Source organism: Moschus berezovskii, chromosome 7, assembly GCF_049115385.1.
Source record: "Moschus berezovskii isolate FMDL1 chromosome 7, NW_MosBer_1.0, whole genome shotgun sequence".
Taxonomy (NCBI): domain Eukaryota; kingdom Metazoa; phylum Chordata; class Mammalia; order Artiodactyla; family Moschidae; genus Moschus; species Moschus berezovskii.
In genome coordinates, this window is record NC_142466.1 from 60,866,956 (window position 1) to 60,894,650 (window position 27,695).

Below are 27,695 nucleotides of genomic sequence, written 5' to 3' on the forward strand. Positions count from 1 at the left end.
TTCACCAACCAGTTTATCATCATACACAGTCTGTACTCAAAACATCCCCAAACTCAGTGTTGGTGGTTGGAAAGTATGTAAAATTATATTACTGCATATTATATATATACATATACCATTATATCTGTGTATATATATTTAAATTATGAGTAAAGAATTTTATCAAGTCTAAGGCTTCATTTTGCATGCAAGCCCTCAAAATGCAACAGAATCACTAGTTCTTTTGCTCTTGTTTTCATTTTTAACAGAGAGAGCTTAAAGTATAAAAGATAAGGTGGAGTCAAAAGGAGACAACATGATCTTTTCTTTTTTCATTGTATTTCTTGTTGTTCAGTTGCTAAGTTGTGTCTGACTCTTTGAGACCCCATGGACTGCATCATACCAGGCTTCCCTGACCTTCACCATCTCCTGGAGTTTGCTCAAACCCATGTCCATTGTGTCAATGATTCCATCCAACCATCTCATCCTCTGTCACCACTTTCTCCTCCTGCCCTCAATCTTTCCCAGCACCAGGGTCTTTTCCAATGAATTGGCTCCTTGCATTAGGTGGCCAAAGTATTGGAGTTTCAGCTTTAGCATCAACCCTTCCAATGAAAGTTCAGGGTTGATTTCCTTTAGGATTGACTGGTTGGATCTCCTAGCTGTCCAAGCAACTCTCAAGAGTCTTCTCAGCACCACAGTTTGAAAGCATTAATTCTTGGGCGCTCAGTCTTCTTTATGGTCCAACTCTCACATCCAAACATGACTACTGGGAAAACCATAGCTTTGACTAAATGAACCTTTGTCAGCAAAGTGACTCTGCCTTTTAACATGCTGTCTACGTTTGTCATAGCTTTCCTTCCAAGGAGCAAGCGACTTTTCATTTCATGGCTCCAGTCATCGTCTGCAGTGATTTTGGAGCCCAAGAAAACAAAATCTGTCACTGTTTCCACTTTTTCCCCAACTATTAGCCATGAACTGATGGGACTGGATTCATTGTAGTAACTCAGATATTTCTTGTCTTAGTCTTGGAGCCAAGATTAAGTTTGATTTATGGTATAAATGTGAAGTAAAGGAATGAAGGGTCTGTCTGGAATCTCACAGTGCTTGCTCACACTGTAAGACAGGGAAAGCCATCTGTAGTATTTGTGCTGGGATGTGTGTCAAGTCCTTGTCAACCCAGACACTAGCTACCATAAAATGTGTTGTGCCATACTCTCAGAATGCTAATGTAGAATGGAAACATAATTCATGCAAGAGAACAAGGACATCACCATTCTGGATTATTTGCAAGTGATTGATCCATGAAGGTGACTCTTCCTTACTTCACGTGACTTGGTCATGGCCTACCCAGGGGTATAACCAGTTAACCTCAAAATATTTAACAATGCTAATGGTGTGGCATGGGTGCTGACGAATCAGAACAGATTCTGGTCCATTCTAGTGGCTGGAATGGGGCCAAGGAAGCTTATCACTGTGTGAGGCATTACTTACTAGTTGCCAAGTAGAGAGAGATGTGGAATATTCCAGAGGTGAGGCCCTGATGGCTAGGTTAACAACATCAAGAGGAGGGGCACTCAGGATAATGGTTATTTACCAGTTGGTATAGGAATATTTCAATATCAAACACCGTGTACCAGTGTGCCTGCTTACCATCTGATTACTAGTGCTGGTTACAGCTCTTTCCCAAGCACAGAACCAAAACTCTGTACCAATAAAGGGAACTACTCCTCCAGCTAAGTCATGATCCTCGGCTTTGTCACGTGTATCATTATCCAGAGCTATGCATCATAAAGGCTTCATCCATATCCTAGGGAAAAAATTACCCAGTTCCCAGATGAAGCAATGTACTGCCAGCTGTTTGCGTCATAGAAAAGTGCTCTCTCCAAACATCTAAGATTTATCCAATTCATCCAAACTGGATAAATCTCTCTAGCTTCAATTTTAATCTTAACTTCTACATTCATTTAGACATCAATCTGAAAATGTCTAAAACCAAAACTATTGATTCCCTGCTCCCTTCTCCCTGCTGCCCAATCTGTCTTCACCTTACCCTCAGTTATCTCAGTAAATGGCATTGCCACTGGCATGGTGGCTCAAGCCAAAAGACCCAGGAACCCCCATCATCCCAATGTCAATCAAGTCACCATGACAGATCACCTCAATAATTCCATACCACCCTGATTGGTCCTGCTTCCACTCTTACCAAATACAGTCATTATCTGTCCTATTATCTGAGTTTTCTTTTATAAAAAACAATCAAATCACCTCTCTCTGCTAGTCACTGCTCTCCCTTGGCCTCCTGGAACATTTAAATTGAAACTTTTCCTTCCCGGTCATGGTTCCTGTCACCTTTCTGCTGCTCAGTTCAACACCTTCAGCTCTTCCTCAAACTAACTGAGCCCATTTCCACCTTAGGCTCTCCCCAGTCTAGACAACTCTGTCATTCCCTGGTCCCTGTTCTCTAGGTTTTCATGCAGACTGTCCCATCTCTCCACGTGATCTCCCCTCAAAAGTCATCTCCTCACACAAGTCTTTCTATCAACACTAGACTCACTGATCCCCCAGGACTCCGTTCTCTAATCCCTTAGTCTGCTTCTTCATGGTTCTTGCCTAATCTCGTACACATCTATTTATTGTCACACTAAAGTGTAAGCACCAAGAGGGCAGAGGCTTTGAGTCAGGTTCTCTTCTCAATCCCAGAGACCTGGAACAAGAGCTGGTCAACAGCAAACTTCCAAATTTTTGTGGGGAAACAATTGAGTTTTATTATTATTATTTTACCTACTAAAGTACAATTACTTTCTGAAAATCCTTCTTTGGTATGTACACGGTACCTTGACATTACGTTGCCTTTGTGAGTCTTCAGAATTCAACAGTGAAAAAAATTCCTTATCTTAGAAGGTATTCTCCATGCTACTTAAGCAGGGAAGATAGGTCATCTCACAGTAAGTCACTTAAGCAGTACAGGTGTTTCTCATCATAGATTCATACAATTTCAGAGCAGTGGTTTTAGTGAGTATCCATCACCATGGTCTCACTTTACAGGAGTTTCCAAGGATTCAGAGCTATTCTGTCCAGCGTGGCAATCACCAGCCACAGAGGGGTACTGAACACTTAAAATATGGATGCTCTGAATTGAGATGTGCTGTAAGTGTAAAATATACACCGGGTTTCAAAGATTTAATATGAAGAAAAGAATATATCTTATTGATACATTTTATTGATTACATGTTAAATGATTATATTTTGGCATATTGGATTTAACAAAATATATTATTAAAATTAACTTCACTTGTTTTACGTTTTAAAAAAATGTGACTACTTGAAAACTGTAAATTAGGTGTGTGGCTCACATATGCAATTCACATTGTATTCCATTAGAGACCACTGATGAGATTAGATGACCTGCCCAAAGTTGCCTCTGCACTGTAATGGAAGACCCAGAAGCATGTGCCAGACTGCTGCCTCCACTCCAACTACTTTCCACTGCCCAGTCATGATGCCCTACAGTGATTCTTTACCAGGGGCAGGAGAGAAGAGCTCATAAGAAAAGTAAGGAATCCCTGAATCAAACTACCTGCTCAATCAAATCCCAGTTTCACATCTAGTAATAAGTAACTTTGGGAAACTCATTTAATCATTTTTACCCTCAGTTTCCTCATCAGTAAAATGGAAAAAAAGTATATTGCTTACTTCAATAACTTGGAAGGATCAAATGAACTCATAGATATAAAACCCTTAGAATCATTTCTGATATATAAGCAGTGTTATATGAGTTTACTCCCATTATTATTATAAAATGTTCATATGTGTGCATGCTAAGTCACTTCAGTCATGTCTGACTCTTTTCAACCCTATGGACTCCAGGCAAGAATACTGGAGTGGGTTACTATTTCCTCCTCCAGGGGATCTTCCCAACCCAGGGATCAAACCCACATCTCTTATGTCTCCTGCATTAGCAGGTGGGTTCTTTACCACTAGTGCCACCTGGGAAGCCCTAAATGTACTTATCAGTCAGTTCAGTTCAGTTGCTCAGTCGTGTCCAACTCTTTGTGACCCCATGGACCGCAGCATGACAGGCCTCCCTGTCCATCGCCAACTCCCAGAGTTTACTCAAACTCATGTCCATTGAGTCAGTGATGACATCCTCTGTCATCCCCTTCTCCTCCTGCCTTCAATCTTTCCCAGCATCAGGGTCTTTCCCAATGAGTCAGTTTTTCACATCAGGTGGCCAAAGTATTGGAGTTTCAGCTTTAGCATCAGTCCTTCCAATGAATATTTAGGACTGATTTCCTTTAGGATAGACTGGTTGGATCTCCCTGCAGTCCAAGGGACTCTCAAGGATGTTCTCCAACACAACAGTTCAAAAGCATCAGTTCCTCGGTGCTCAGCTTTCTTTATAGTCCAGCTCTCACATCCATACATGACTACTGGAAAAAACACAGCTTTGACTAGACAGACCTTTTTGACAAAGTAATGTCTCTGCTTTTTATGTTCATATACTTTATAGTAAATTAAAAGCTAGAAAGTCTTTGACTAATGACAAATAGGGCTAGTGCAGGAGTCATTTTATTTTTTTTAATTTTGGCTATGTTGTGCCTTTGTTGTAGCTCAGTAGTTGCAGCATGGGCCCTCCAGTTTCAGCCTGAGCTTAGTGTGTTCTTAGTTTCCCAACCAGGGATTGAACCTGCATCCCCTGCATTGGAAGGTAGATTCTTAACCTATGGACCACCAGGAAAGTCCCAGAAGTCATTTTATTTACTTACCATTTATTTTTGTACATTACACACCCATGACTTATTTAATGTCTAGAAGTTTATACCTTTGGACTCCTTTCACCCATTGTACCTACCCTGCCCTCAGGAATCATTTTTATGTCAATAGCTATTTCTACAAACAGAAGTTCCACTTAAATTACCAATTCAAAACATTTCTGTCCCTGAAAAACCTGTTCTGATATCCTGAGATTATCGCACATGTAAAGTCTCATGTTACTTGAAAATTCAAACACAGAGAACAAAGGAATATGAAGAATTCTATTTCTGCCACGTTACCCAGAAAAACAGCAACCAGGTACTATTTCCTCAGTTATGCTGGGGGCAGGCACTAAATACACACACACATACACACTCAGGGTCAGTTTCTGCCCCGAGTGGTCACGGTAACACTTCCACTGCGGCTGAAGAGTTACCACGGAAACTCAGAGCTGGAAGGATTTTTAGGGACTGATGAATCCAGCCTCTTCCTTTTACCACCAAGGAGCTTCTATGCCTTTCTGACTTTCCCAAGGTCACACTGCAAAATAGAAACCATTCTTGGACCTACACCAAAGATTCCTGGCAATTCATCACAAGCATATAGACAACATCCAGCTTTTTCAGTAGTTGAAAGTTTAAAAGTATTAAAGGGAAAAGTAATTCATTAAACCAGAGAAGGCAATGGCAGCCCACTCCAGTCCTCTTGCCTGGAAACACCCACGGACGGAGGAGCCTGGTAGGCTGCAGTCCATGGGGTCGCTACAAATCAGACATGACTGAGCGACCTCACTTTCCCTTTTCACTTTCACACATTGGAGAAGGACATGGCAACCCACTCCAGTGTTCTTGCCTGGAGAATCCCAGGGACGGCGGAGCCTGGTGGGCTGCCGTCTATGGGGTCACACAGAGTTGGACACGACTGAAGTGACTTAGCAATAGCAATTCATTAAACAGGCAATGTATCAAATGAAGTAGGGAATGTTTAGAATTCTGGAAAACATACAAATCAGAAATAATATTACTGATCACTGCTTTATCAGATAGCATAATATAAATTAAGGTATTCTTTGAGTTTTTTGAATCATAAAAACAAAAAAAACTTTCTGCTTTGGCCAACATGATTCTCCTTAAAAAGAAGATGACTTTAAACAGAAATTTTAGATGCTCAAAATAAACACTTTAAACAAATAAACATATTTTGTTGGATAATAAATTTTCTGGCCATTTCCTGGTTTGCATGCGATGAGTTAACTCACTGGAAAAGACTCTGATGCTGGGAAGGATTGGAGGCGGGAGGAGAAGGGGACGGCAGAGAATGAGATAGCTGGATGGCATCACTGACTCGATGGACTTGAGTTTGAGTGAACTCCAGGAGTTGGTGATGGACAGGGAGGCCTGGTGTGCTGTGCTTCATGGGGTCCCGGAGAGTCGGTCATGACTGAGCGACTGAACTGAACTGAACAGCTACATTGCAGACAGAATTAATTCTTCTAAAGGCAAATTCAAAATGCCTTGCAAGTGCAAATTATCTGGTGGCAGTTGTGGTAGTGTGTATATGTGTACACATAAATTGGCTTCATCAAGGCCGTACCTAATTGATAGACACTTCCTTTAGTGTCCAGTCTTATCCTGATGAATTTATGTCAAATAAACCAAAGCCATCTCCTCTTTTCTTCCACCTGTCTATCCTTGAATAGAGACACAAATTAACTTATTAGGGAAGGCAGAAAGACTTCATTACCCTAAATGAACAGTAATTTGAAAATGGTCAGGGAAAGTTCCACCAGTTTCCTCATGCAAAGTTCCACCAGTTTCCTTGTAGACAGTCTGCAGTTCCACAATAACAAAAACAAAGGCAGAGAGAAGACCTGAAAGGGGTGATTCGGTCAACTTCTAGACATTTTAGAATACAGAAGCAGCATTTAGACTCAAAACACTTGCTTTGAAGGCTTACAGCTGGTGGAATTTGGATAGGCTTATGGTCCCTTGGAATGCAAGGAGATCCAACCAGTCCATTCTAAAGGAGATCAATCCTGGGTGTTCATTGGAAGGACTGATGCTAAAGCTGAAACTCCAATACTTTGGCCACCTCATGCGAAGAGTTGACTCACTGGAAAAGACTCTGATGCTGGGAAGGATTGGGGGCAGGAGGAGAAGGGTGAGATGAGAATGAGAGAAGGAGGAGAATGAGATGGCTGGATGGCATCACCAGCTCGATGGACATGAGTTTGAGTGAACTCCGGGGTTGGTGATGGACAGGGAGACCTGGCGTGCTGTGATTCATGGAGTCGCCAAGAGTCGATCACGACTGAGCGACTTGACTGAATTGACTGATGGTTTGTGACAAGGGCTTTATATTTAATTTATTCCATTTCATCTTGTTCTTTCATTCTTAAATAACAATGTTTCTGTTGAAAGGGAAGAAACATATAAATATTAAACTGATATGTTCAAACACAGAATAACAAAAGCAGAATGTAGACAAGCTTTTTTGAAAAATGTATTTATTTTTAATTGGAGGATAATTGCTTTACAATATTGTACTTGTTTCTACCATACCAGACAAGCTTTAAGAAACAACCTCATATGAATGAACCTAGAGCCTGTTAACGGAGAAGGCAATGGCACCCCACTTCAGTACTCTTGCCTGGAGAATCCCATGGGCGGAGGAGCCTGGTGGGCTGCAGTCCATGGTGTCGCTAAGAATCGGACACGACTGAGCGACTTCACTTTCACTTTTCCTTTCATGCACTGGAGAAGGCAATGGCAACCCACTCCAGTGTTCTTGCCTGGAGAATCCCAGGGACAGGGGAGCCTGGTGGGCTGCCATCTAGGGTCGCACAGAGTCGGACACGACTGAAGCAACTTAGCAGCAGCAGCAGCAGCAGAGCCTGTTAAAACATGAAGTCAGAAAGAGAAAAACAATACTGTATACTAACACATATATATGGAATCTAGATAGATGGTACTGATGAACCTATTTGTAGGGCAGCAACGGAGACACAAAGAACAGAATTATAGACATGGGGGTTGGGTAGGAAGGAGAGACTGGGGCAAATGGAGAAAGTAACATGGACATATACACACTGCTGCTGCTGCTGTTAAGTCGCTTCAGTCGTGTCCGACTCTCTGCGACCCCATAGACGGAAGGAAGCCCACCAGGCTCCACCGTCCCTGGGATTCTCCAGGCAAGAACACTGGAGTGGGTTGCCATTTCCTTCTCCAATGCATGAAAGTGAAAAGTGAAAGTGAAGTCACTCAGTCGTGTCCGACTCTTAGCAACCCCATGGATTGCAGCCTACCAGGCTCCTCCATCCGTGGGATTTTCCAGGCAAGAGTACTGGAGTGGGGTGCCATTGCCTTCTCCGAATATACACACTGCTGCTGCTGCTAAGTCACTTCAGTTGTGTCCGACTCTGTGTGACCCCATAGATGGCAGCCCATCAGGCTCCCCCGTACCTGAGATTCTCCAGGCAAGAACACTGGAGTGGGTTGCCATTTCCTTCTCCAATGTGTGAAAGAGAAAAGGCAAAGTGAAGTCGCTCAGTCATGTCCGTCTCATAGCGACCCCATGGACTGCAGCCTACCAGGCTCCTCCGTCCATGGGATTTTCTAGGCAAGAGTACTGGAGTGGCTTATTAAATAGATACCCAACGGAAATTTGCAGTATGACTCAGGGAACTCAAACCATAGCTCTGTAAAAGCCTAAAGGGGTGGGATGTGGTGGGAGGTGGAAGGTAGGTTTAAGAGGGTGGAGACCTATGTATACCTATGGCTAATTCATGTTGATATATGGCAGAAAATACCACAATATTGTAAAGCAATTACTCTTCAATTAAAAATAAATTAAAAAAGGAACAACCTCATAGCTCATCTCTTGAATCTGAGACCTAAGTTTTTCTTAAGGTTCAGTGACAGTAAAAGAATCAGAAATAATGGTCACAAGACAGCTAGAAGAGTTTATAAACTGTACAATTTCTTCACAAATTAGGTAGTGAAGAAACTAGTTGTCCATGCAGGTGGGAGTGGATACAAAATGCAGTTAAAATGAGCTGATTAAACGGAGTTTTTTTTGAATGATAAAAATTGGAAGAAATAAGTGAGGCTTTCAACAAAATTTTCGGGCTTGAAAAATTATCCTAACATTCATACTGAGATTGTAAATCTTCTCCTCTTGATTGCATCGAACTTTGGAACCCACAAAAGGTGAAGGAATAAGAAATGAATCAAATATATAGTAATAAAACTCAAGTTAAATTTAAGAATAGGTATAGTAATCATGAGCAGCCCTAAGGGTTTTTTTGATGCTGTTATTGTTTAAAGTATTTAATCTGGTGTAAAGTAATCTGAGTATTAGAACTGTGATTAATTTATAGGAGCTAATAGTATAAATGATTATTTGATTTGATTACACTTAGGAACAGGATTTTTTATTACCTTTAGAGACAGCTTTGACTGTTTAAAAGAACAAGATTAACATAATATATAACTTTACGTTTATGAGATCACTGGAGACACTTAAATGCTTAGCTTTTTCTTTCCAGCTTTGTCAGGGGGTTGATATATTTGAGGATATTCAGGCTTTTTAAATGTGTAAATAGGTTTTTAACTGTCTAAGGGAAATTTCACTGAATTAATAAGTAGAGTTAACTTAGTAGTAAATTAAAAGCTAATCATTAAGAACTAAGTGAAAGTCATGGCATACATATTTAAAAGTTGAAATGAATGTTAAAGGTTTAGGACAACTAGGGTTTTACATTTCTCAACTTCAACAAATTCAATATCAAGTAAAACAAGTAGCTTCAAATGTTTATTTGCTTGCATAAAAGACCCTTTCAAATACCTGAAAAGAAAACTGCAGGGTACAAGAATGTCACATAGTCACCAGAATGTCGGGAGAATGAGAGACCCAGATATGGTATTGACCTCTAGCCAGCCAAGATCCCATCATGTGGGATAATAGATACCTCCTCCACAAACATAGGGTTTCCCAGGCAGGGCAGTGGTAAAGAATCTGCCTGCAATGCAGAAGACACCAGAAACTCAGGTTTGATTCCTGGGTTGGGAAGATCCCCTGGGGAGGAAATGGTGACCCGTTCCAGTATTCTTGCCAGAAAAATCCCATGGACAGAAGAGCCTGTCAGGCTATAGTCCATGGGGTCTCAAAGAGTCAGACACGACAGCATACACACAGGAGTACGGTTGCCCCAAACATATTACATTCTGGTTTTTTTACCTTAGAATTGCATGTGATTGGGAAAGAACTCCAAGATATTAGGAATTTAAAAGCTGAGTGCAAAACAGATTGCATAATATTTTATTAGCCAGGATACCAGTTTAGCTGAAAAAGGGTGCCATCATTCCTAGCTCAGAGCTAGTATGGCACCTTCACAGTATCAGGAATACAGGCCTCTTCTACCTTGTTGCCTTTTCATCCTCAACACCCAACTTCCATCTCATGGTAAAAGATGGTTGCTCTAACTGCTACCACCAAATCAGCATTCTTCTCTAGAAGGAAGGAAAGCCTCCTTTCTTTTCAAGGTCACAACTCAGAAATCACCTATATAACTACAGTTTCCATCCCATGGGCTATAAACTTAATCAAATGACCACACCTAGCAGCAGGTAAACTGAGAAATATAGTCTTTATCTCCATGTCATGTGTCAAGAGATTACCTTATTACAGAAGGAGGAAAGATATTTAAAAGACTGATAGCAGTCTTTGCTACAAATATGCCACTTTCTAAGCTAAAAAAAATTTTTTAAACACTCAAGAATATTCACTTTTGTGCATAAGAAAATGTGAAAACTTAGAAAACAAATAGGACACATGCAATACATCACTGATTCCAGAACATCAGCCCATATTCCAATGTCAGTATGTAATAAAGTTTTCTTTAGTCCAAATGGGAAAGTTTAATATGAACAAATATGAATTTGTTATAAATGCATATTTATCCAATTTAAAGTATTCTCTATTAAGAATAATCCCTTCCCACTATTTGTAGGTAAAATATTCTTTCTTTTAAGTAATAATATTGATGCTAAATGGCAGTACATTTGTTCATTCAGCAAATGTTTCTGGAACATCCAAGCACTATACAAGATTTTCAGGATTCACTGGTTCTAATAGTACCTTTGCTCAACAAATATAGAGTCTAGAGGGGGAGATGGAGAGTAAATAAAACATCAGAAAGAGAGTTTCAAGCCACTATGACAACTATTTTTAAAAAGAAATGTAGACTATACCTATGGCTGATTCCTGTTGATGTATGGCACAATATTGTGTTGACAATATTGTGGAGCAGTTACCTTCAATTAAAAAAATAAATTAAGAAAAAAATGTAGAATGGGCTATGGGAGAATATTCTTGGGGTACTTATTTTGGATCAGGGAGTCAGTGAAGGTTTCCAGGAGGAAGGGATGTTTAAGATGCATTCTGAAATGAGTAGCTAAAAGACTAGTAAGGACACATGTTGGAAGCAGACAATTGCTGTGTGCAGACATACAAAAAGGAAGCATGTATATGGACAGAAGCGAGTGATCGAAGGGAATAATGGCAGAGAGGTGGCAGGGACTGGATAGAGGGTCTCACGGGCCATGCACAGATTTTATATTTGCATCCGAAGGCAAAGGGAAAACAGAGAGAGGTTTTGAGCAGGAAAGTTCAGTTCAGTCCAGTCGCTCAGTTGTGTCCGACTCTTTGCGACCCCATGGACTGTGGCACACCAGGCCTCCCTGTCCATCACCAACTCCCGGAGTCTACCCAAACTCATGTCCATTGAGTCGGTGATGCCATCCAACCATCTCATCCTCTGTCATCCCCTTCTCCTCCTGCCCTCAATCTTTCCCGGCATCAGGGTCTTTTCAAATGAGTCAGCTCTTCGCATTAGGTGGCCAAAGTATTGGAGTTTCAGCTTCAACATTAGTCCTTCCAATAAACACCCAGGACTGTTCTCCTTTAGGATGGACTGGCTGGATCTCCTTGTAGTCCAAGGCACTCTCAAGAGTCTTCTCCAACACCACAGTTCAAAAGCATCAATTCTTCCAATTCACATTTAAAAAGCCACTCTGGCTGCAATGTGGTGAGTGAACTCAGGGCCAAAGAGCAGTAGAGGATGAAGTAATCCAGACAAGAGTTAGGGCAAATAGGATGGCAAAAAGTGCAAACAGAGAGATTTGGCCTCCTGAAGAAGATTTTGGTGAGATGTTGGCTCCGGGAAACAGAAACAGAAATGTGATTAAGAACCAGAACTCTGGAGTCAGACTATCTGGCTTCAAACCCTGGCTCTAAGCTAGCTGGTGAACCTGGTTTTGGAGCCTCAGTTTTCTCATCTGTACAAATGGGTGGACAATAGTTAACTGTACCTCCAAGCACAGCAAGAAAGAAATGAGATTGTTCAAGTGCCTAGAATGGTGACTGGATGTATAAATGTTTTATTATCATTCTTTTATTTCTAGTGTTACGTGTAGTAGAAGATCAGGAGACAAACACAGAACTGACGTATAGACATGGTTCAGTTCAGTTGCTCAGTCGTGTCCAACTCTTTGCGACCCCATGAACCGCAGCACACCAGGCCTCCCTGTCCATCACCAACTCTGAGAGTAGAATTGACATATATACCCTACCATGTATAAAACAGACAGTTACTGAGAACCTGCTATACAGCACAGGAAGTTCAGCTTAGTGCTCTGTGATGACTTAGAGGGGTAGGGTGGGGTTGTAAGGGAGGTTTCAAGAGGGAGAGGATATATGTATACATATAGGTAATTCACTCCATTGTACAGCAGAAACTAAAAACATTGTAAAGCAATTATACTTCAATAACAAAAGGAAAAAAAAGAGAAAGACCAACAAAGACTCCCTGGATTCTGGTTTGAGCACCGGGTGGTCAGGGGTACCATCTGTTAGTAGAAATGCATCAATCAGGGAGAGAAAAAGAGAACACCCTTCAATTTGGTTCAATGTGTTCTATTTTGGATATGTTAAGAAAGGAGTTGGGAAATATGTCTCATATCACCTTTTAAGTTGCTTTTTAGATGAAGATACTAGAATATTTTTAACATTCTCACTTGGTAAATTGTTTAAACGTTTAAATAACATTTTCACTTGATAAATTCTTTAAACACTCCAGTTCGATTACTGGGTTGGGAAGAGCCCCTGGAGAAGGGAACAGCTACCCACTCCAGTATTCTGGCCTGGAGAATTCCAGGGACTGTATAGTCCAAGGGGTTGGAAAGAGTCAGACACGACTGAATGACTTTCACCCTTCAAGGCCCAAACCAGGCCAGTCTTTCTTCCATGAATGTTTCTGTGACACCCCAAACAACAGAGACCTCCAGCTCCTGTAAGAATTCACACTACTCATCTGGTATTTCATGGAATCCACTACAGAGAGAGAGAGAGATATATTTATTCAACCTCTGTTTTAGCTAGGCTCTGTGCTCAGCTTTGTGGGTTCAGTGGTGAACAAAGCCATCATGGATTTCACAGCCTCATGTAAAGCTCTTCCTAGACGCCACCAACCACCTGGATGTGGCCCATCCACACTGGAGCAAACAGTAGCATACATTAGTGCTCTCACAGGTGGTTGCTCTTATTTGTTTCTTGCCCTTTATATACATAACAGTCCCACTAACCCAGGAAGCAACCCTTTTCAGAGTTTCACAGAATAAGATTACTTGAACTCAGTGGGCTGATGGAAATAAAACAGAGGCATCTTTTCCAATCTAATTTCAGCACTTAAACTAGTTTTATGAAATTGAATTATTTGCCAATAATTGGAACAGTTTTGCTTTATTTTAAATTTGTACTACTAGAGGAAAAAAGAAACAGTCTTATATTCTTGATTCTGAGATTTCAGTTCAGTTCAGTTCAGTTCAGTCGCTCAGTCGTGTCCGACTCTCCACGACCCCATGAATCACAGCACGCCAGGCCTCCCTGTCCATCACCAACTCCCGGAGTTCACTCAGACTCATGTCCATCGAGTCGGTGATGCCATCCAGCCATCTCATTCTCTGTCGTCCCCGTCTTCTCCTGCCCCCAATCCTTCCCAGCATCAGAGTCTTTTCCAGTGAGTCAACTCGTCGCATGAGGTGGCCAAAGTATTGGAGTTACAGCTTTAGCATCAGTCCTTCCAATGAACACCCAGGATTGATCTCCTTTAGAATGGACTGGTTGGATCTCCCTGCAGTACAAGGGACTCTCAAGAGTCTTCTCCAGCATGCTGCCACACAAATTAACATTTTTAAGGTCAAGAGGCCTTTGCATTGATGTTTACAATGCAGTAAATGCAAATCTGCTTTCAAATCAATAGAACCTCTTAGAACTGATGTTACCTTAGAAATGAAGTTCAACATGAAGACTCAGGAGTGACTAAATATAAGAATTGGCTGGCAACTAAGAGACTGGCCTCCTCACTGTGGCTTACTGTCAGATAGCTACTGATCACCAAATCCTGTGACATCTGCTGAATCTAGTCACTCCTCTGGTCCTTTTCTATCCCATCCTTAAGAGTCTGCACTCTTGTTTCTCAAACTCTGTGATAAGGGACCAGTTTTAAAATTTTTCCCATTCAGCTGCAGACTATTACATCAATGAAATACAATAAAAATATCCCCAGACACTACATCAATGTTAAATTGCTACAAGAGTTTCTAGATGCTTATTCCTGATTTCTGTATTTGTCTTACACGCACACTGGCCTAGGACCCATGACTGCTTTTTGAGTGGCACTGACTTAGACAACCAGGATTTAGACTACGAGGTACATTAGATGATGATTCTATAAATGATTTATCACCTTCATTTATCTGATTTTGTTTAGGAATACAATTAGCTCATATTTCCCAGTTACATAGTAGCTGAGCAACAGAAAAACATTCTGGAGATGAGCTACACAAAATGTCAAAATGAAGGTGTCATTCATGGCAGGTTCGAGAAAGTAGTGGCATAGTTCCTCTTTGGGTCATGGACAACTAACAAAAGATACCTTTCAGACAAAATAATAGAACATAAATGTTCTCTTTTTCTCTCATTTACGACCAAGTACAAAATACCAGAATGTATCAGTTACTTGGGGAGGAAAAAAAAACAAAAAAACTTGACAACCAGGAATATACAGCCAATGTTCCATTTTCCTTTATCCATATCAGTTGTGTCCAACTCTTTGCGACCCCGTGGACTGTAGCCTACCAGGCTCCTCTGTCCGTGGGATTTTCCAGGCAAAGGTACTGGAGTGGGTTGCCATTCCCTTCTCCATGGGATCTTCCCAGCCCAGGGATCAAACCCAGGTCTCCCACATTCCAGGCACTTTACCATCTGAACCACCAGAGAAGCCCCCAATGTTCCATAGAGGTTTTCAAAGAGCAGACTGATATTTGGTGGCTTGTACTAAAATACGCTTTCCCTGCACCACTTAGTCCATAATAGAAAGATAATTACTTAATGATAATTGGCCATTTAACCATTATAATTTATAGGAGCACAACTGTAGGAGGTCTACATCAAAGTTCAAGGGCTCATGCAAATGCACACATTGTTGCTTCTGTAAGGACTCTTGCCAAGGTAAGATGTAGGTACATGCATGCCTGCTTCTCCTCTTTGCCCAGCAACCTGACTCCTGGGGACAAAGCCTAAAGAGTTCCACAGATCACCCAGTTCACATTCTGAAGACCCTTCATCAAGCTGGTGAGAGAGACTACTTCAACATCAAAAAAATAGAGCATCCCCTAGGCAGGCTGATCCCAGGGGCCTCCCAGATATCCACTGAAAGAGAAGGTACCTGCTTTAGAGCCCAGGGTGGCAATCAGAGGCTGGTACATCCTGAGGTCAAGGCCAAGGTTATAAGACACGTTCTCCAACCTCATGTGTATCAGGATCACCAGGAGATCCTATTAACATACAGCTTGCTGGTCTTACTCTAGAATTTGATTCAGAAGGCCATGCAGAGGACTGCGAGTTTACATTTCCTACAAGTTCCCAGAGGTGCTGATACTGCTGGTCCTGGGAGCACACTTTGAAAACCATTGGTATAAACCATCTGATGCCAGAATTGGAAAGACCTCAGAGAGTCCCTTGGACAGCAAGGAGATCAAACCAGTCAATTCTAAAGGAAATCTACCATGAATGTTCATTGGAGGGACTGATGCTGAAGCTAAAGTACTTTGGCGATCTGATGCGAACAGCCGACTCATTAGAAATTTCTAATGAGCTGGGAAAGATTGAAGGCAGGAGAAGGCGATGACAGAGGATGAGATGGTTGGATGGCATCACTGATTCAATGGACATGAATTTGAGCAAATTCCAAGAGATGGTGAATGACAGGGAACCCTGGTGTGCTGCAGTCCATGGGGTCATGAAGAGTCGGACACGACTGAGCAACTTCACTTTCAATTTTATGCACTGGAGAAGGACGTGGCAACCCACTCCAGTGTTCTTGCCTGTAGAATCCCAGGGACAGGGGAGCCTGGTGGGCTGCCATTTATGGGGTTGCACTGTGTCGGACACGACCAAAGCAACTTAGCAGCAGCAGCAGATCCGAAACTTTCGTTTTACAGGTGAGGATCCTGGGGTTCAAAAGGGAATGTCTTGCTCACAGTCATATGTTTACTACTCAAAGGCTACCTCCATCAAAACAACAATGAAACAAAACAACCCCTCAGGTTTCCAGAGCCTTAACATGCTACTCACTTCACGATGCTACATTATGACAGCATGTCAGGTCCATGTTCTCTGAGAAGGGACACCAGTGGAGATTCCATGGCAGACTGTCCTATCTGCATGCCCTTCTGGAAAAAACATGCTGCTTCTATCAGTGACCTTGTAACTGAGCCCAGTTACACAGTTGTAACTGAGCTCAGAGAGAGGGTTGGCAGCACAATGGGGGCTATTTATTGCCTAGATTTTACTGTTTTTTATTATTATTATTTTGTACTTTTTTACTTCATTGCACAGCATGTGAGAGCTTAGTTCCCTGAAGAAGGATTGAACCTGCAACCCCTGTATTAGAAGCATGGTCTTAACCACTAGATCACCTAGATTTCAAACTCACAAAGGCTGGCTCCAGAGAGCATGTTCTGTTCCACTACACCATCCTACCTCTCCCCAAGCTCCCTGTGCATATGTGTGCACGCTAAGTTGCTTCTTCAGTCGTCTCTGACCCTGTATGACCCCATGGATTGTACTCCACCTGGCTCCTCTGTCCATGGGATTCTTCAGGAAAAAATACTGGAGAGGGTTGCCATGCTCTCCTCCAGGGGATCTTCCCGACCCAGGGATTGAATCCATGGGCAAAATCAGATGGCCTGAGGTTTTGCAAAGTGACAGAAAGTTGCAAGAGATGATCGCAGATGATTTGCTGCACTCACGTGGAGGTAGGCATCCAGGGCAGCGTCAGTGACTCTAGCTCTCTGGGTGGTAAGTTTCTGGCTGTGCACTTGGCAGCCTGGTCTGATTCCAGTGTCAAGAATCCTTTGGATCCTGCCCTTTCACTTAGCCTACTCTTCAATTCCCATCAATTTTATGAGCTTCCTGTTTCCCCTCCAATAAATTATTCTTAAGTGAAATTATTCTTCTGCAACCAGGAACCCTGGCCAACATGATAAGCCATTAATTTACCCATTAGCAGAGAGCCAACTGTGGTAATGAAAGTTGGGGTTCCACAGAGTCCTTCAGAGCACGAGTCCTCCTCCAGCACCCTGGGATTTCTGCTGGTGAGCTTCTAATTCCTTAAACCATCTGCAGCGGCAGCGGCTGGCCTTACAGGGCACCCAGCTTCAGGCCATGTGCATTCAGATGAAGCTATGTCTGTGCTAGGGATCTCCCAGACTAAACTGACTGATTCAGGTTCACGCCCTCACTCACAGGGGGCCGCAGGCTCAACGACAGGGACAAGAAAGGCCCAGAGGGTTCTAGAGCTTGGAAGGGAACTGAGCCAAGTCACGTTAGTGATTGTGCCCTGGGAATGCCGTGGCATTTGCTTTCCTGGTTTCTACTGTTTGATTCTTTTCATTTCATTAGATGCCCTGGTAAGAATCCTTCCAATAAAGTCCTCTTTTTGTGTGAATTTCAATCTGTCTTTAGTAACACAATAGCTTTGCTACACTGACTTGCTGTACACTCCCCTCTGTCTTCTCAGTCCAGCCACCTCCCTCCCTGCCACCCCACACAAGGGAGTTCTTACAAGGAAACTTTTATCTTGTGATCCAGGTATCATAGAAAAAGAGAAAACACAAGGCGATACAGACTAGAAGCCATTAAAAATGAAAAAAATACCCTGAGGACTAAGACTTTTTTACATTGTTTTTCATCTAACTTTACTGTTAGATTTTTCCCTTTTATATCTACTCACAGCATTACAACCTTAAAACTTTCATCTTCTAGCTCAGAGCTTTAGAAATGTGGTTTTTCAGATACTTCCATACTGGCGACTGATTTGAATTAGGGGAGTTGATATCTTTGTTTCAAGGGTTTAATTATCTTCAGAAAAGAAAACGTACAGTTTTCCACTGAAAATGATCAAGGCCCAGCAGCGACATGACTGATTTCCGGACTGAGACGAGGGGTACAAGATGAACCTGGAGCATGTAGTTATGGCAGAAAGTAAGGAAGTGCTCCAAAACCTGATGGAGGTGTGATACGGGAACTAGTGTGCAAATTGGGTACAATTTGAATACCAAAATGATTCAGTAATGAAATAAAAACCACTGGTAAAACTCTCTCACACACAAACACACACACACACACAATTCCAGCTATACGGGAGTTTACATGGATAATAAATAAACCAAAAAAGGGGCAGAGGAAGGCTCTTACAGCAGAATGTCTGGTGCCAACTGGTCAGTGGAGAGAAGCTGGAGCTGGAAAATAATTTTCTAGCCATTAAGCTGAAATAGACTTGCAGCCCAGGAACACGACAAATAGTTTTGAAATGGAATTTTGTTATAACCAATGCAACAAAACTTTAGGGGACTCAGATTTTTCAACTCACTAGTGTAAGAAGAGTAAGAGATTTAAAAGTCAGCTTAAGGCTCAGAAAATAATAAGGGGAACTCCAAGCAAAATATTTTTGTTAAAGCACAACCAGGACAACTTAGACAAACTGCTAGCAACCTACAACTAGTCAACTAAACTGGAACTAACACCTCACCAGTAGCTAAAAATGCTACAAAATGGAGTGATGCTGCTGCTGCTGCTAAGTCGCTTCAGTTGTGTCCGACTCTGTGCGACCCCATAGACAGCAGCCCACCAGGCTCCACCGTCCCTGGGATTCTCCAGGCAAGAACACTGGAGTGGGTTGCCATTTCCTTCTCCAATGCATGAAAGTGTAAAATGAAAGTGAAGTCGCTCAGTCCTGTCCGACTCTTAGCGACCCTATGGACTGCGGCCTACCAGGTTCCTCCGTCCATGGGATTTTCCAGGCAAGAGTACTGGAGTGCATTGCCATTGCCTTCTCTGGAGTGACGCCAGTTGACACTTACTAGCTGACAGAGCCAAGTTAGTCTGCAGTTAAGAAAGGGTAGAACCAAAGTTTGAACTCAGGCAGTCAGACCTAAGAACCTACATTTTTAATCCCTATACCAGCATAAGTTAAATACCAATTCCCCGGTACACATTTCAGTTCCAACATGAGGTCTGCATCCAAAATCAAGACATCAGAGCTGTTAGAGACACTCATGCTGATTAATAAGCAGCACTTTTCCAAGGCTCCTTTGATACCAAAAATGAATAAAAATCACATTTCTCCCCATTTCATTGCTATTGTCCAGATACTTTCTTCCTACATTGAGTCATGTTCATCAAGGTTATTATCAGAACTCTTTTGTCCTACGTTTATCTGAGGAACTGGAAAGTGAAGAGGAACTCAAAAGCCTCTTGATGAAAGTGAAAGAGGAGAGTGAAAAGGTTGGCTTGAAGCTCAACATTCAGAAAACTAAGATCATGGCATCTGGTCCCATCACTTCATGGGAAATAGATGGGGAAACAGTGGAAACACTGTCAGACTTTATTTTTTGGGGCTCCAAAATCACTGCAGATGCTGATTGCAGCCATGAAATTAAAAGACGCTTACTCCTTGGAAGGAAAGTTATGACCAACCTTGATAATATATTAAAAAGCAGAGACATTACTTTGCCAACAAAGGTCCGTCTAGTCAAGGCTATGCTTTTTCCCGTGGTCATGTATGGATGTGAGAGTTGGACTGTGAAGAAGGCTGATCGCCGAAGAATTGATGCTTTTGAACTGTGGTGTTGGAGAAGACTCTTGAGAGTCCCTTGTACTGCAAGGAGATCCAACCAGTCCATTCTAAGGGAGATCGATCCTGGGTGTTCATTGGAAGGACTGATGCTAAAGCTGAAACTCCAATACTTTGGCCACCTCATGCATCGAGTTGACTCACTGGAAAAGACTCTGATGCTGGGAAAGGTTGGGGGCGGGAGGAGAAGGGGACGACCGAGAATGAGATGGCTGGATGGCATCACCGACTCTGTGGACATGAGTTTGAGTGAACTCCGGGAGTTGGTGATGGACAGGGAGGCCTGGCGTGCTGTGATTCACGGGGTCGCAGAGAGTCGGACACGACTGAGCGACTGAACTGAACTGTTAGCCATCTCCTTTATTCCTCCCTTATCTCCTTCCACAAGAAAGTACCACGCTGACACCTGGCAAATAGCAGCCCCAAATGGACAGCAAGTTTTATCTTTCCCTGTGGACACTGACCCATGCTTTTATTAAGCTCAAACAGGATATGGCCCCAGTGAATGTACTTTGGAAATGTCCTTCAATCTCTTCGTTGCAACAGCATGCTTCCTTGTCAAAGATCTGGTGGTCTTTTGGCTCATTCCACCCTCCACACGGGATCCTCAACTTCTATTTGCAAAACAGCTTTCACCTGAGGTACTCAGGCAGGGGCTCATCTAATGCACCCATTACAGCAGCTCAGGTGATTTTTATTTTCACTCAAACTGCCTGACTTTAGACAGAAAAGGATTCTCTGATTTCTGTGTTTTTGGCATCATGGCCTCCTCCTCTTCTGTCTTAAGAAATGCAAGTATGCCCTGCTCCCTTACAGAGCAAACTAAACCAGAGGTTTCAAAGTCCATCCTTGGGGTTTTGGATAGTTCCATGTGGTATAGCAACTTTCTAACAGGTTCTGGATGAATAGCACTGAGATGGCGTGCTAGTCACAGCTGAGAATGATTAAAAAGAGGTTCCTGGGAGGTCAGGCAGTGCTGAAAGGGGCAATAAGAGGGTTGGGGCAATAAGAGGGTTAGGGCAAGGGCCTGGCGGGTACAAAAACAGATTCTAGTCACTTGGATTAAGTACGACTTCCAGGGAAAACATACCTACAAATATCCTTACCCTAGTTTGATTGTAAGTAAATGCAAGCATTTTACCCCTAAACAGTCTTATCACCAATACAATATGGTCAGCTTCCTGCTTAATTTTCATTTGTCAAGCTCCTGGTATATTTTGGGCACTGAAGTTTACACACTGACACAGATCAAAAAGTATTTCACAAGGAAAGAAGACTCAGTCTGTCCTTAAAAAGAAAAAGTATGCAGTTAAAGAGCTTCCCAGGTGGCTCAGTGGTAAAGAATCTGCCTGCAATGCAGGAGACACAAGTTCAATTCCTTGGTTGGAAAGATACCCTGGAGAATGAAATGGCAACCCATTCCAGTATTCTTACCTGGGAAATTCCATGGACAGAGGAGTCTGGCGGGCTACAGTCCAAGGGGTGGGAAAGACTGAGGCTAAACAATAGCAACAATGCAGCTAAAGCCAGGCCTGCCCCTAATCTTCGTGGAGCTTCGGACAGGAGGACACTGGGGGCCCACATAATTACTTTTCAGTGCTATCCACCAAAAGACGGTCACAGAATCCTCCTTCCTTGGCAAATGTAGCTTTATAACAACCTGGAAGGCCAAGTACGATTAGAATTCTCAGATCCCTCAGAGTTCTGGGCCAGGCATGAAAGGGCAGCCCAGGCCAGTGAACAGAATCCTTTCCCTTCCCCACCTAGGCTCCATCTCCTCCCAGAGTGGCCTCTTAGGCCCACCTGCAGACCCGAGCCCACACTTCCAGCACAGCTGCCTGGTGAGGCACTCTTCAGGGATGGGGCCTGCCCCACCCCAGTGTGCACAGAGCAGGCTTGGGCCTTTGGGCAGGGAATTCAGTGAGTGTCTGGGCTGTGGTGGGCAGTGTGGACTCTGGGTGGGCAGCCCCATCTACCTGCAGACAGACACCTCGTCCAGTGCGAAGAGGCACAGCCTGACGAAGGCCAGACAGCCCACCCCCAGCCGGGAAATCCAAAGAATAATTACACAGGGGTTCCTTTGTCCAGGTCTGAAGGCAATACTGAAGAAAAACCTTCTCTATTTTTTTCTAACTAGAGGCACTTTTCTTTCCTTGAAAAGATTAAAGATTCTGATATAAGCAAGGATTCCTGTCCAGAACAGATGAAAGAAAAAAGTTGAAATATTTGCAGCTATCTAGAAAGATCTGACAGCTGCTACTCTGATGTGAAAGAAGGAAAAGGTAAATATTCCTTAACAGCAAACAGACTCAACAGGGTTCTAGAAAGTTACAAGAGAATGGATCCTGCCCTAAGGCGTACACTGGGCAAACTTTTAACATTCTCTTTCCGTTTTTGAAAGTGAGCGTCCTACCTAGACCTGTGCAGACGCCCAGAGAGCCCGATGAAGAACTAGCCAGAGCGGCTGGGGAACCTGAGTCCCAACCCTAGGAACGAACACACGGTGAGCTGAGCTGAGCAAGGGAGGTTTGGGCCTTTACGCAAACAGGCCTCCCCAAAGGGAGCTCGGGGAGGCAGGCAGAGGCCGTCACAGCGGGGAGAGAGGTGACGGCTTGGACTGCACTCCCAAGACAGACCCGGTATCTGCTTTGCCTTTTCTCAGTCAGGGCAAGTTCGCCAATTTTGCGTCCTGTTTTAAATTCTCTAAAATGGGGATATCACTTGTCCTCATCACTGGGCGGCAATGCGCAGAAGAACCGAGCGCAGTTCCACACTTCGTCCACACTTCGTTAGGGCTCAGTCAACCGTACTTACTTAGACTCGAGAGCGCAGGGGCCAGGAGGAACCCAAAATGTAGATTAAACAGCTCCCCACCACCAACCGCCAATATCCAAGACACGTCCTGCAGAGGCGGTGCGCGCTGGGGACGGAGGGGTAAGGTGGATGAGGCTTTAGGGAGAGAAGCAAACAACGGAGAAAGCAGAGGTCAAATGTTACCTCTCAGCTCTGTTTGGGGTCAGGAAGGGGGTGCCTTCCAATGTCGCCCAGCTGGAGGTGCAAAGGACTGCCGCCTAAGGGCCCAACTTGCAGTCATCCGCGAAACCCTGGGAGGAGGAGGAAGCAGCGCAGCAGCATACCGCTCGGTTCCAGGTCCTCCAGCCAGGGATCCGGGCGAGGGAAGCGGCCGGGAGCGAAATGCCCGGAGCTCAGGGGTGGGAGACGCTCACTCACCCAGCAGCAGCAGCTTGAGCTCTCGGCGCGCGTCCTTCTTGTCCCGGCGAAGCTGCCGCTCGATCTCGGCGCTGATGCGCTGCGACTCCTTCTCCTCCGCTGACAGGCAGCAGCAGCCGGCCATGGTACGCGCAGCCCCCGACAGGCCACGAAGTCTCGAGCGCCCGGACGCTCCGCCGGCCGATCCGCGACGGCACCGGAGTTCGGAGGGAAAAGACCGGGGCCGACTCGAGTTTCGGAGTAAGAGGCCGGGACCGCCCGGGGTTCAATACCCTCTGGAAGGGCGTCTCCGGGGCTGGAGCGAATCCGGAGCTCTGGGAACGCTCAAGTGCACCGCAGATCCCGACTCACCCAGCCCCACGCCGGGAAAGGTGGAAGGCGAGCCGAGGGAGAGAGTGTTGCCGGCCCCCGAAAACCTCTTTGGCACAGGGGCTCGACAGTCTGGGAGCGCAGACCGCTCGCGAAAAGTTGGGGCGTAGGGGAGCGGGATCTCCTGGACTCGGGGATGTTCCCCTCCTTGCCAGGAGGCAGGCAAGGCGTGGGTTGGAGGCAGAGGTCCTAGCTGGCCCTCTCCTGCGAAGTTCTCAAAACCTCAGCAGTGACCGCAGCCTAAGACAGACTGGAAAATTTCCCGGAGGCGCTTGTGGCTCGAAGTGGCCGGAGGAGGCGGAGCCTCTCGAACCCGCAGCTCTGGCGTCGGCTCGAGCTGGCCTTCGCCGCTCGCCAAGTCGCAGGCGCCCGGGGTCAAGAGGGGGGAGTAGGGAGCTGGGGAGCGGAGCCCAGGCGTCTCGAGTCTCGGGGAGCAGCCCCACGCCCCTTGGCCGTGGTGTCCCGGCGCGGGGAAGGCCGAGGCTGCGGTAACCAGCGTGCCCTGATCTCCAGTCCCCGCTCCCTGTCCGGATCCAGGTTCCGATAGGTGAGTGAGGTTTGCCAACTCCCAGCCTCAACTCCTCCCAGCTGCAGAAGGAGCCGAGCGCGCCAGGGGCGAGGTTGAGTTCCGCCCAGTTGAAACTGAGGCTCTCACAACCAGCCTCAGCACCACGCACCCCGCGGTTTCCTAGACGGGATCCCTAGGCTTCCCGGACGCCCCAGCCCAGAGCCGGCTCGGCCAAAACCCTGTGTGAGCCTCGTCTGGGCCTGAGCCGGCTGGCGCTGCTCTCAGAGAAGCCGCTGCCCCCGGGTTCTGTTCAACAGAAGTGCGAAAGCGGGGGGTAAATATCCTCCCGGCCCCTTCCTAGGCCGCCGGGGATGGGGGAATGGAAAACGGCTGGCTACTTTGCATTTTATGATGTGGAAAGACTCCTTCTTTGGAGAGAGGGCTGACCCGTTTGCAGCAGGTTCCCTGCCCCAGCACTGAAGCCTGACGGTCGCCTGTCTCCTGGAACGTCGGGATCACTTTTGAGCTGCATTAACAAAAACTCAAAACATTAAAATGCATCTCTTTGTACCCAAATGGAGCGATAGAATGCGAATTATAACTGATTTTTGTCTTCTGTGTACATTTTGAGGCAGAAGACAAAGAGGTTGACGGGGAAAGCAGAAAAGGGTAGGTGGAAGGAGGGGATCCTATTGTCCATAGCGGTGAATTTTTTTTTTTTCCTTCTCTTCAAGTCAGCATGTGCCATGTAAACACTTTTTGGAGTTAGGCAATTAGTTAATGCTTGCTCTATTAAGAGCAACTCTGAGTACCTTTCCTAGGAATAGCATAAAGTGAAAGTCGCTCAGTCCTCTCCGACTCTTTGCGACCCCATGGACTATACAGTCCCTGGAATTCTCCAGGCCAGAATACTGGAGTGGGTAGCCGGTCCCTTTTCCAGGGGATCTTCCCAAGCCAGGGATCGAACCCAGGTCTCCTGCATTGCAAGCGGATTCTTTACCAGCTGAGCCCCAAGGGAAACCCAGGCAGTTCAAACTGAGGAACATATTGAGTGGAGAGAGTGGTATATGTCTTTATATAAAGAACTTGATATTAGGATACTATCTGGCTGCAAAGGTCTTATTATTTACAGCTTAGGGAATGTAGAGGAATCAGGCATTTAAAATGGATGTCCCTACGTTATTTTTTTTAATATTTATTTATTAGGCTGCATCGGGTCTTAGTTGCTGCAGGCAGGATCTTCTTTGAGTCATGGGGGAATCTTTCCTTTCCTGCACGGAATTTCTAGTTGTGACCTGCGGGCAAATGTGCATACATTCTTAAATGCATAACTATTTTAGTTACCTTGCAGGCATAAATTGACAGTAATAGTGACTCCTACAGGAAAGCTCCTGGACATTTCTTACTTGATCATTATCCATTTATTCATACATTTCTCTGTTAGCTCTTAACAGATGCATTTACAATTTAAGGATAAGACTTTAGCATCTCAAATGAATAATGGCATCATAATTATTAGTATTTTTTCAATGATGAAAATTAGGGAAATTTTGAACTCCCAAGCTAACTGGAATAACTGACCCGTTAGATCTAAAGTTGCTAAGATTTCAAGAAAGACATGAAGCTTATTGCTTATGGCAAATCTGCAAAACTTTTCTGAGCTAACCAACTTGGCAGTGTGTATCAGAAGGCTTAACATGTCTTTCCCCTTTAACCAAACTAGTAATTCCCCCCTTAAGAAATAATAAGACAAGCCAAAGGTTTTATTTCTAATAACAACAATAACGCAAAACAATCTAAATGCCCAACAAGGGTGAGAATAAGTCAATAAATTATAGTACATTCATACAATGAGATATATCGGTTCAGTTCAGTTGCTCAGTCGTGTCCAGCTCTTTGCGACCACATGAACTGCAGCACTCCAGGCTTCCCTGTCCATCACTAACTCCCAGAGCTTGCTCAAATTTATATCCATCGAGTTGATGATGCCATCCAACCATCTCATCCTCTGTCGTCCCCTTCTCCTCCTGCCTTCAATCTTTCCCAGCATCAGGGTCTTTCCCAATGAGTCAGTCCTTCATATCAGGTGGCCAAAATATTGGAATTTCAGCATCAGTCCTTCCAGTGAATATTCAGGACTGATTTCCTTTAGGATGGGCTGGTTGGATCTCCTTGCAGTCTGAGGGACTCTCAAGAATCTTCAACACCACAGTTCAAAAGCATCAATTCTTCGGTGCTCAGCCCAGCTTTCACATCCATACATGACTACTAGAAAAACCATAGCTTTGACTAGATGGACCTTTGTCGACAAAGTAAGGTCTCTGCTTTTTAATATGCTAAGTTAGTCATAGCTTTTCTTCCAAGGAGCAGGCGTCTTTTAATTTCATGGCTGCAGTCACCAATGCAATGATTTTGAAGCCCAAGAAAATAAAGTCTTTCACTGTTTCCATTGTTTCCCTATTTGCTATGAAGTGATTGAAACAGATGCCACATTCTTAGTTTTTTGAATGTTGAGTTATAAGCCAGCTTTTCCACTCTCCTCTTTCACTTTCATCAGAAGGCTCTTGAGTTCCTCTTTGCTTCCTGCCATAAGGGTTTTGTCATCTGCATATCTGAGGTTATTGATATTTCTCCCAGCAATCTTGATTCCAGCTTGAGCTTCATTCAGCCTGGCATTTCACATGATGTACTCTGCATGTAAGTTAAATAAGCATGGTGACAGTATACAGCCTTGACGTACTCCTTTCCCAACTTGGAACCAGTCTGTTGTTCCATGTCCGGTTCTAACTGTTGCTTCTTGACCTGCATACAGGTTTCTTAGGAGGCAGGTCAGGTGGTCTGGTATTACCATCTCTTTAAGAATTTTCCACATTTTCTTGTGATCCACACTAGTCATTAAATATGTGAATATGTAACAAATATGTGAATAAAAATGATTTCTTGGGAAAACTACAAAATATTTTGTATATAAAAGAATAATACAAATATTATTGGAACACACATATGCATCTTTAAGGGACTAAAAGAACATACACCAACAAGTTAACCTGCTCTGAGTCATAGCTTTTAGGTTGATTTTAATTCTCTGACATAAAATTATTTGGGGCAGCTTGTAGAGAGTAATCTAGGCCCTAATTTTTTCAGCTGTAAAAATGAAAGGGGATGAACCAGAATAAACTCACAGAAATCTCCTGAATCTAACATCAATTATTTCTTTGAAGATTTTCACTTATAAGGTAGTATAAAAATAATCATAAACCAAAAGTTATTGACCAGTGATAACTAGAGAGGATTGTAAAACTAATATATCCCAAGTCAATTATTTTTATACTTCTATGTTTTTCATTCACATCTCTTATGTTCCTTTAAGATCTAGGGAAGGGATGGGAATAATTTTTAAGTTACTGCTTCATTTGCAACATTGTTACTGAAATTCAGCTTATTGTACACCAGTGCCGGATTCAATCTCAGAAATGGAGGTTGGGGTGTAGCAGAAAGAAATAACTTTATTGCTTTGCTGTGGCAACAGGCGCCACAGCAGGCTCATGCCTCAAGGCTGTGTGTCTGGCCTCTGGACGGGGTACTGAGGAGTCT

The 27,695-nt window shown here is 43.8% G+C and overlaps 1 protein-coding gene across 1 annotated transcript in view; it reads right to left on the reverse strand.

Annotated features, from left to right (window-relative positions):
- GNA14 (G protein subunit alpha 14) overlaps window positions 1-23,361 on the reverse strand; it is a 214,169-nt gene extending 190,808 nt beyond the window's left edge. Inside the window, exon 1 of the mRNA XM_055426924.2 lies at window positions 23,225-23,361. Within this exon, the coding sequence (XP_055282899.1) occupies window positions 23,225-23,348 (124 nt within the window). The 5' untranslated portion in view covers window positions 23,349-23,361. The remainder of the gene's footprint in view (window positions 1-23,224) is intronic.
- Between the last annotated feature and the right edge of the window lie 4,334 nt (window positions 23,362-27,695).